General features: G+C 40.3%; 1 protein-coding gene across 1 annotated transcript in view; it reads right to left on the bottom strand.

Moving 5' to 3' along the window:
- Positions 1 to 9320, bottom strand: part of cyp27c1 (cytochrome P450, family 27, subfamily C, polypeptide 1) — a 10377-nt gene extending 1057 nt beyond the window's left edge. Inside the window, exons 1-9 of the mRNA XM_020637983.3 lie at positions 8833 to 9320; positions 7524 to 7714; positions 7056 to 7255; positions 6653 to 6862; positions 5670 to 5833; positions 3312 to 3478; positions 2974 to 3052; positions 2540 to 2743; positions 1 to 1821 (exon numbers count right to left, since the gene is read on the bottom strand). The exon at positions 1 to 1821 is cut by the window's left edge and continues 1057 nt beyond it. Of these exons, the coding sequence (XP_020493639.1) occupies positions 1702 to 1821; positions 2540 to 2743; positions 2974 to 3052; positions 3312 to 3478; positions 5670 to 5833; positions 6653 to 6862; positions 7056 to 7255; positions 7524 to 7714; positions 8833 to 9114 (1617 nt within the window). The 5' untranslated portion in view covers positions 9115 to 9320 and the 3' untranslated portion in view covers positions 1 to 1701. The remainder of the gene's footprint in view (positions 1822 to 2539; positions 2744 to 2973; positions 3053 to 3311; positions 3479 to 5669; positions 5834 to 6652; positions 6863 to 7055; positions 7256 to 7523; positions 7715 to 8832) is intronic.
- Between the last annotated feature and the right edge of the window lie 1450 nt (positions 9321 to 10770).

Raw genomic sequence — 10770 nt, 5'->3', positions numbered from 1 at the left:
CACCATGGGTAAGATCAAAGAACTTTCAAAGGACATCAGGGACACAATTGTAGACCTGCACAAGGCTGGACTGGGCTATAAGACCATCAGCAAGAAGCTTGGTGAGAAGGAGAAACTGTTGGTGGAATTATAAGAAAATGGAAGAAATATAAACTAACCATCAATCGCCCTCTGTCTGGAGCTCCATGCAAGATCTCGCCTCGTGGGGTAAGGGTGATCATGAGAAGGGTGAGGGATCAACCCAGAACTACACGGGAGGAGCTTTGCAGCTAGGACCACAGTCACCAAGAAAACCATTGGTAACACACTGTGCTGGGATGGACTGAAATCCTTCGGTGCCCGCAAGGTCCGCATGCTCAGGAAGGCACATGTACAGGCCTGTCTGAAGTTTGCCAATGAACACCTAAATGATTCAGAGAAGCCTTGGGAGAAGGTGATGTGGTCAGATGAGACCAAATTGAACTCTTTGGCATAAACTCCAGTTGTTGTGTTTGGAGGGAGAGAAATGCTGAATACCAACCCAAGAACAACATCCCCACCGTCAAGTATGGAAGTGTAAACATTATGCTTTTGGGCTATTTCTCTGCTAAGGGTACAGGACAACTTCACCGCATTGAGGGGCCGATGGATGGGGCCATGTACTGTAAGATCTTGGACGAGAACCTCCTTTCCTCAGCCAGAGCACTGAGGATGGGTCTTGGATGGGTCTTCCAGCATGACAACAACCCGAAACATACGGCCAAGGCAACAAAGGAGTGGCTCAAGAAGAAGCACATTAAGGTCAAGGAGTGGCCTAGCCAGTCTCCAGAACTTAATCCTATTAAAAAAAAATTGTGGAGGGAGCTAAAAGTTCGAGTTGCAAAGCGACAGCCTCAAAACCTTCAGAATTTGGAGAGGATCTGTAAAGAGGAGTGGACCAAAATCCCTCCTGAGATGTGTACAAACCTGGTGACCAACTACAACAATCATCTGACTTCTGTGCTTGTCACAAGAGTTACTCCACCAAGTACTAAGTCATGTTTTGCATGGGGATCAAATACTTATTTCCTTCGATCAAATGCAAATTAATTTATAACTTTATGTAATTTTTTTTTCTGGACTTTTTTTTTTTATATATTCTGTCTCTGTTTGTTAAAATAAAAGTACCATAAAAATTATAGACCACTCACTTCTTTGTAATCGGGCAAACTTACAAAATCAGCAGGGGATCAAACAATTATTTCCTCCACTGTACATATGTACCTCTGAAAGCAGCACATTTCAGTACATTCATTTTTGCCATTTGACATTCACGGCGTAATTCAGTGAGAAATCTTTCCCAAACTAGTGGGAGGAAAAGTTGTGATTGTGTATTAATCTGTGTGCACATTGCTATAAAAAGGATACCGTTTCTGTATGCAGATTAAAGTTATTTTTTTCCACCCACCAATCGCTATGAAAAGTGTAACAATCTGAATTGCAGCGGTTTCTTTAAGTACAAATAATCAACAGAAAAACACAGCTCTTGTCTTTACATCATGGACTATTTTACATCTTTCCCACTACAGAACAGAACAAGGTTATACCTCAATCTCAGGTCTGTATTTACAATCCTACAGAGGAAGGTTTTCTAAAGGCAGTGTGTTTAAAAAAAACAACTAATAATGCATCAGCACTTAAAAATCAATCACTGCAGTAGTCCTTATGTATAAGAGTAAGCGTCTAGCTCTTCCTATCAATGAACTGCAGGTTAATGGGGGCAGAGGGGCAGAGCAGGCCGTGGGTTTTGGCCTCGACATCAGCAGTGAGAGGAGAAACACCAATGTGGAACTTTTGAATGAGCTGCAAAAGAGACAAAACACAAAAAATTCATTTAGATTGCATGTACCCTTTCAATTGTGACAAGTAGTCTCTAATTAGTGTGTATTTGAAAAAAAAGAAGATCTTTAGTGGCACAGCTGTTTTCCCCCCTACTTTTTATTAAAGCTAACCAATTTGGAGAATCATATTGATTTCAGAGGGGGTAATTCCTTGTTATCACTATGGCTGCCCAAACTGCATTTTTGAGATGCAATTAAAATGTGCCTTTTCCATGCAGATTGTTTTATCTATTTTGCACAGATATAATTATGCACAGGTTCTCAAAAAAGCTTCCTTGTTAAAAAAAAAAAAAAAAATACCGTATTTAAATATTAATCATTATGATACATGTCATCCTATTTTGGAGTCACTCACTTTGTGCTCAGACGTGATGCTCTGATGACACTGCAGATAATACTGAAAGTGTTGTAAACTATGGAATCAGAGTGCCCTCTGCTGGAAAAACTAATGATACCATTTCTAAATCACCTGAAGCAAAGAGTTTCTCATTGTACAGTATGCTCTGAAAAAAATCCAAACTGATCCTATAATATTGGCCAACAGATATATTTGTCGGGTTCTATTTTTCTCGTTTCAAAATGTTTATCAGTGTTTCGGATACAGCTTTCATTTATGGTTTCTTGATTGTCCATATTATTTAAGCATATTTGTGTGCATATATAAGAAGTCATTCCCATACCCTTGTGAGAGCGAGATGCATCTCTAACTCTGCTATTCTTCTCCCAATGCAGCTCCTGATGCCGTAGCCGAAGGGAATTGAACCAAAGTTGTCGACACGATCTGTGGAATCTTTCCTTATCCAGCGATCTGGACGGAAGTCTATAGCTTCGGGGAAGTTTTCTTCATCCATGGATGTGTGGTAGTGACAAAGAGCCAACTGAGTCTAACAAAGATGATAAAAAATTTTTTTAAAAAAAGAAGAAATTGGTTTGTGCTATGAAAACATCTTGGCTATTGTACATGCAGCTGTAAAAGAGACAGAAAGAGATGTACGAGTAATGCAGGATCATGTTACATCCAGCTCTCCTGTCCGGTTTTGGCTGCCTCATATGGTCACACTTTTTCCTCGTGCAATCTCTAAATTTACATCCTTTATGGTTCTATGATTCTTACCCCTTTGGGGATGAAGTATCCGCCCACCACCAAGTCATCCTGTGTGATCCGCCCGTTTCCTGGGAGGACTGGGAAAAGCCTGCTCCCAGGGAGAGACACAAAGACTTTTTATTCAACAGCCTTATACGTTAGTCTTACTAAGAAGTTCAACTCTAGGAAAAGTGGATTAATGAAAGGCAGGAAGAATTAACAAATGAAAAGGTACTCATGCAAACATCTTCAACAAAGGCAAGCAAGTCTTTTCACTTTGCAAATGAGGGCCAACAAAGAAGACAAACATGTGTTTACAGCAAGAGAAGAAATCTGAAAGAGGTTTCAAAACAACATGCATTCTGCACCTGAGAGTCTCTTTGACCAGCCCCCTGATGAGAGGAAGACGAGGGACATCATCAGCTGTGGCAATTGCTCCATGTCCCAGAGTATTCGTCACTTCTGTAAAGATTTGCTCCTGTATTTGAGGGTGTCGGGCTAACAGATAGCTGGCCCATGACAGGGTGAAGGACGTCTACAAGAAAATAAAGGTTTTGTTTTACTTTCATGTATTGATTCAACATTGTTATCGTTTAACAGCTCTCCTATTGGATATTTGTGAACCTTTTTTGTTGTTTTGCAACAGGTTTGACTGCAATTCAAGCTGACACAAGATGTTGTGCAAGTGTTAGGAAACTGGGAGGGGATCTGGCTATAAAAGTGGCTAAATCCACATGCTGAACAGACACACTGACACAATGGATTCAAAGAATTGAAAATAATCCTTAAAATGTCTAATGCACCCCCCCCCCCCCCCCCTTGAAAACACTACCCACACAGACACTCCCTGACCATTTTCATCTGTTCTTTCCCTGCATGCTCATTTCATTTATCTCCTTTCTCTCAATTGTTACAGCTCTTCCTTTTTCTCAGACATTTGGCGTTGGCAGATGGGCAATGTTAAAAAAAATGTGTGCCACCTTTTCTCTATTCAAATCCTTTATTTACTGGCTGTACTGTAATGCCCTGTTACCTCAACACAAAACCTAATCATTTCCCTGGCATAATGTCCATCTTCCACTACAGCCCCTTTGCTTTTATACCCACTGTATATGCACTGCTAGAAAAGGGGCACATTTGATCTGCACAATGTTACAGTGTATAGACCCCAGAGTTCAGTGTGGGGGTGTTTTTCTCTGAGAGGACTAACTAATGTGCATAAAATCATTTTCCTTGTCCAAGTGCTGTCAGCTTTTTAACTTTCCCATATCCCACCTTCCCTGCTTAGACTCCCTCTCCCACTCTGTCACCACCCTCTTCCACTCATCTCCCCAACACGCATCTAATCATCCCCAGCTGGGACGGATGCTTGCAACACCTCAGACAAAGCCAGAGAGGAATCATATGACAAAAGCTCTTCCAAACACAACACAGACAGGCCCCTCTAACCCTGTGCCCTCCACATCTACTGTATCTATGTGACGCTAACTCCCAAATTTTTAAGCCATTTTATAACAGCGTCCCTCTTCCTCTTCCTCAGACCCCAGCCCTTTACTGTAATCTCACCTCTGTCCAGTCTGTGCAATAACTCTGGCTCTGACTAATGTGTCTTGACAGCTCTTGTGTATGCTGAGTAAAGGCGAGCACACCACAGGGTCAGGCAATGGCTCAGCTAAAAGCACCCCCTACCAGGCCGTGACCGTTGCAACAAGTTTAACAAAAACACACACTCTTTTATCCCATTGCCCCCAAGCTCAGAACAAAACACTCCACAGCCATAATTCTCATTAATCTGACAGTACCCCAAACAAATTAGACAGAGACTGTGCACACAGTGTAAATGCACACACACACACACACACACACACACACACACACACACACACACACACATGTAGCAGACAGAGTGGGACAAGTTTTAAAAAATCATTCTGAATGAATGAATATTTCAGATAAGGATAGAAACTTTTTTTAGAAAAATTAATTACAAAAAAAAATTAATTACATTTTATTTATGTATTTTCATCATTCTGCCTCTAGTTGGCAAAGGATTTAACTGTGTAATAGAAACATCAAAGGTCCAAAAAAGATCCCCTGCTTCTTCACAGCATTTCTTATTGCTTTGTCCTTAAATTTGCATTAAAAAGTGATAAATAAGGGAATAATTTAATGTCATTAACCCCTAAAGTCTAAATTATTTTCAATTGAAACCCTTTTTAAGGCTGATTTTTTTTTTAAAAAACATACACAACACAGATGTCTGGCAGAGGGGAAAAAAGACAAAGCCCCCCCTGTGTGGATCTCACAGATGCAGACAAATGACAAGAAACTAAATCTGAGTGAGAACAAGTTTGTCAGTGGGATACTGTCTCACCCCCCCCGATTCACTGCTCTGACCTGACACTGGCACAGGCACACAGGCACAGATGTGGTGCCAGAAACCCAACTCCTGAAACTCAACACTGCCTCAAACACACACACACACACACACACACACACACACACACACACACACACACACACACACACACTCTCACACACACACACACACACACTCACACACTCACACAGACAGATAGTAACACACAAGTGCAACTTCCAAACCCTCCACACTCATTGCACCTTTACACTCCCTGAACTCCTCTCTGCATAAACTCTATGGAAAAACTCAAGCACACACACACACACACACACACACACACACACACACACACACACACACACACCGTGTCAACGCCGGCCAGAAGCATCTCCGTTACATTGGCGTAAATCTCCTCTATGGTCATCTCCCTGGTAACTAGCATGTGTGTGAGCAGTCCACCCTTCACTTCCTCGCCCCGCTCCAGCTGGGCCTTAATCTCCGAGAGACGCTTATCAACGTGAATGAGGCCTGAGATTATAAAACAGAGACAGAGAGGGTGGGATGAATGGAGATGGGGAGGGGGTGTGTGAATGGGAGGTGAAGGAAAGGCAAGAGAGGAAAATAACATGTTATATAACAGAGGGACCCCAGCCTCCCACAATCCCCTGGTACAGCAGCAGAGATTTATATGCAAATCAACATTCCTTTCTATTGATGCCAGGCTTTTTATCTTTCAAATGTTTGCTTACCCAGATTTAATCTTTAATGTTTTAAGATTTCAAAAGTTCTGCATAGAAAGCGTTATCTAACATCTATACAACCTGGAAAACCAATCAAAGGCTATCTTTTTACAGGCAAAAGATTGTTGTACAGATGTCAGCAAACATTTAAGGTGGTACTTCAGGTACTCTGTCTGTTTATTTAAGCCATTACAAAAGAAATGTTTGGTGTGCATTAAATAACTCTTTTTCAAGCCACTCAGAAAAAAGGGGACAAAATGTTTAAAGGGACATAACATGAATTTTACACAAGAAGATAAATGAACTTATCAGTGGAAGTCTGAAAATTCTTTAAAAAATCCCAATAATGGTAATAGGCTCATCTCAGTCTGGGTTTAGGGACATCAGTTTCATAACAGAGTCTTCAGAGCATCTGGATTTCTCCGCTTCAGTTTCCTCTTTTGTAATCGATCCCTTGGGATTTCTCCTTATTTTTGCACGTGCAGTACAAAACAACTAGAATACCCTTTTAATGTGAATGAACACTGGTAACTACAGATTGACAATTCAGAGACGAAATACAAGTTTTACAAAAAGTTTCTATGTGGTCAAAAATCCCAACACCTACTGAATTTGAAGAGGCCGTCCCACGACTGACAGAACTCCTCCCATGGTTTGGGGATGATGGGGCGGAGCCATTTGGGGATCGCGCCGGCGTACATGGTTGTCTTGAAGGAGCTGAACATGAGGTGGAGTGCACCGATGTAGTCTTGTGTGTCCTCTGGAATCTGGTCTTGCAAGCAGCCCAGTCGGCATTCATATAAAATGGCTGCAACACCTGTAGGATAAAGGCGGGAAGCAGATCATCTTCAATCATCAATAATCTGTTCTGAACATCTGCAACAAGGTGTTTTAGTCATCACTTGTTTTCGGATGCAAGTTTCAACTAGTTTTGTCAACTAGAAAGGCATCACAAAGTAGAAAATGTAAATAGGAGAGAATAAAATAACAGTTTCAGGATCTTTACCAACCTTCCATGGCATATTTGAAGAAGAGATCATTCACATTGAGGACAGTTGCTCCATCTGTCTCCTGGGTGCGCAGAATACTGACTCTCTTGATCAGGTCATCCACCACTTGGTTCACATCATCAGAGAAGACTGCTACATCCCGGGGTCGCATGATGAGCTGTCTGAGCACACTCCGCATCTTCAGCCAGTCCTCTCCCTCCCTGGACAACAAGACACAGGAAACCAGGTGAATTTGGGGAAATTTTCATTCATGGTTAACACGTGATTTTCTGGAGAATCAAAGGCTAAATGTAGCCTTATTTCAGAGAATAACACAAGCAGACCGTTTAGAAGTAATAGTATGGAAATGTAGCCTTGACAACAAGTTTTGTACTGTTCCGTTCTGCACATATGGAACTCCAGTCCAACTCAAAAGTCATTTATTTCTGGAGCTTCAGTCTCACAAGTCGAAGATTAAAGGGGACTTACGCTGAGATGAGGCCTGTAGCACGGCCCCTCATGTCTCTGTACTCCTTCCAGGACTCCATGTTAGCTCTCTGAGGGGCCACACCTTCAGCCCTCAGCACCTCGGCCACCAGGTCACGATCCGCCACCGAGACCACCAGCTGGGGTCCAAAACGAGATTTGAAAATTTTGCCAAACTTCTTCGAGTGCTCCAACTGGAAAAGATGAGGAAAAGAAAAAACACAAATTAAGAAGATTTTAAATTGTATTTGTTTTAGTTGTTTTTACAAGTGGGTAGTTACTGTGTTACTGTGTGTTTTAAAGTGCTGTACAAATGTGGCATCACTGACTTACTTAGATTTACCTCTTGATGGACTTTAGAGAATACAGAATACATACATTTTACTTTATTGGGCTTACATATTTTTTATAAAATCTAATTATTACTTCCATCTTTTAAGGGTCATGTGTTCACAAACTTCACACAACTAATTAGTACGACTAGTATGAGGTTTATTGCTCCTTTTTGTTGGCAATTGCTTATTCTTATCTACAGAAGAGGACTTCTGCCATATTGTGAATGGATAGATACTTAATGGTATCCTCCAATACGGACTGAATTTGAATTTACTAATAGAATGTTTTATTAACTAAATCTACTTTTACCTTTATAGTCCAGTCATTTGGATAATTTAATAGTTTTAATGAAAGTATAAAGACTATGTTCCTTTCACTTTTACAGAACAATTATGTGATTTAAAAAATCCATATTAAGATGACTGTGGGCTGAGGAAACAAAAGTACTACTTCACAGACAATACGTTTAAAAAAAGAAGAAACAAACTCATTATTAAATGTAATTAAAAAGAGGGGTTATTTATCTGACTTAACGTTTTTCTTACAACATATGAGTCATTGTATTCGTCTTTAACTGTGTCAAGTTTCAGTAAACATTAGCACTGACTCGTTTCAATCTAAAGCAAACAACACAAGTAAAGGAAATTTTGCAAATTTCCAACTTTGTTAAGATTTTATCTACAGAGAGAACTGAACTCTTGAACGCATGATCATCTGCTGCATCTTGTAGTTCAGAGAACAAGTTCAGTGCCTCGTGTAACTCTTTAACATACTTCAACAAAATTCAAATTTTGAGATTCATAGGTGACAGGCGGCAAATCTCAGTGCGCTTGTGCGCAACGGCTGTGCCATTTCACGCATAGATGTCATAACTGGCTGAGGATGAGCTGGCTCTTTGCCAGTGATGGGAACAAAGACAGGGTTATATGAAAAAGCAATGACAAACGCCTGATTAGTCCTTTCTCGACATCATTACCTGGATGTTATGAATTCTGCTGAACCCGTCTCTCCAGAAGAACTCAATCAAGTTGGATAAGGTGCTGGGTCCAGGCATCTCCTCCAGGCTCTTGATTTGAGTTTTCTCGCCGACTTCTGTGATTATCCTCTCAGGCATCGCTCCTTCTCTGGTTGGGGACACCCCGTAAGACTCGCTGGCTGCAGACTTGTGTACGGCGCGTAAAAAGAAGAATACCTGATTGTGTAGCCGGTCTCCTTGAAAATATTTCAAACATGCTGTAAAATTATTCAGGAGGGCCATTTTTTATGATACTTTAGTTTCCGTGAGCACAAACGCTCGATGATTTAAGTTATTTTCAAAGTCTAAAAAAATAAATAAAAGTTTACTTCTGTTGATGTAAATTTCTGGCACGTGCAAACTCAGCGCGCTGTGCGTGGAAATGTTGGATAAGATTGAGATGTAGAGCGATTTTAAAGGGTTCCTTGCACAAGCTCTCAGAGGTGGAATAGGATTGGATGTTCGCCTCTTAAGAAGGGAGGGATAACATTGTATTCGGATGTGGGCGTTTCTTACCCCCAAAAAGCTGCTGAGTTCATTGTTCTGTCGGAGAAGCTCTTTACTTCGTGCCAAAGCACGGTTACGTCACAAGAATCACTCAGACTGCGTGCACATGTGCTCATACGCTCACACACACACACACACACACACACACACACACACACACACTGGATGGAAGTTAATGTGATCACATGAAGCCAAATTATATGTTTACATTAGTCAGCAAACAGAAAAGTGGAATCCCTCCCCAAGTCTGGATCATAAGCTAAAGCACAAATCATCCGCTGTTTACACTTATATGTTATTGCTGAGTGGTTTGTCAATGTTTACAGTTATATTTTATGAAATCATGAGAGACTGTATAAAATCCCTGGAAAGTTGTAAACTTGGAGCTCCTAAAGGCTTGAGCTACATATGAATTACAGTTTTTTTTGCTTGGAACTGAAAGGCAATTAAACCTCTCCCTAAGATAAATGGTATGCTAGTTTTCTTTAACTGCATAAGCTTTTTTTTTTTATTCAACTTGTTGTTTTTTTAGTAAAGGGACCTTGTACAATATTTCACATATTTGTTGCCAGTTCATGTATAGGACCAAACTAAAGTTAATTTACAATCTGCAGTCTCTGAAGACTTAAAAATACATTTGTTTTTTGGGGTGTTTTTTCTTCTTCTTACTTTTAGCCCAAACAGTTACAGTTAACAGATCTCATGAAACCATGCATCATTTCTAAGGATATGAATGAGCACATTTTGTATTCTACATTTTTTCTCCTTTACACTGTTGATACAGCATTCATTTCAGTGGTGCATCCACTCCCACTCTACTTGTTTCACCACACAAATTCAAATCTTCTTTACTACTTTCCCCTCAAAGTTAATAAACCTCAGTTTTCCAAAGAACAAACAAAGGGATTAAACCGGACAGGAGGAAAACGTGATAGCAGCCTCGCTGTATAATGTCATGTTTCATTTAATCATTCACTGTTTAAATAATATTTCAATTGTTAAACTCAATCTGGTCTGAGTGATCCTCCATCGAGGGAGGTCTGGATCAAAACAATGGCTTCTGGGAAGTCATAATTCATTCCTTATCGTAATCTTCTCTCTTACATTAAGGTCTGAACCTTTGATACTATTCACAATGCCCATCCTACTTACAGTAAAAAGAAATTTCAATATACAAATTCCATGAACCAAACCTGATACTCATCTGTACATTTACAACCACAGTAAGTTCACATGCAGTCAGGTCAAATAAGCTGACACAGGCAATGCTTTAATATTTAACACAATTCGCAGTAAACTGATTTAGGTAATCTGAGTTTATAGTATAATCATCTTCCTGGGGTTAATGTGTGGAAGAATGTGTAACAGCAGGCTAAAGATAAGAGGATATTT

The sequence above is a fragment of the Labrus bergylta genome, chromosome 3, assembly GCF_963930695.1.
Source record: "Labrus bergylta chromosome 3, fLabBer1.1, whole genome shotgun sequence".
NCBI classification, from domain to species: Eukaryota; Metazoa; Chordata; class Actinopteri; order Labriformes; family Labridae; genus Labrus; species Labrus bergylta.
Note: the sequence above shows the minus strand (reverse complement) of the source record. Positions and strands in the feature narration are given on the sequence as shown.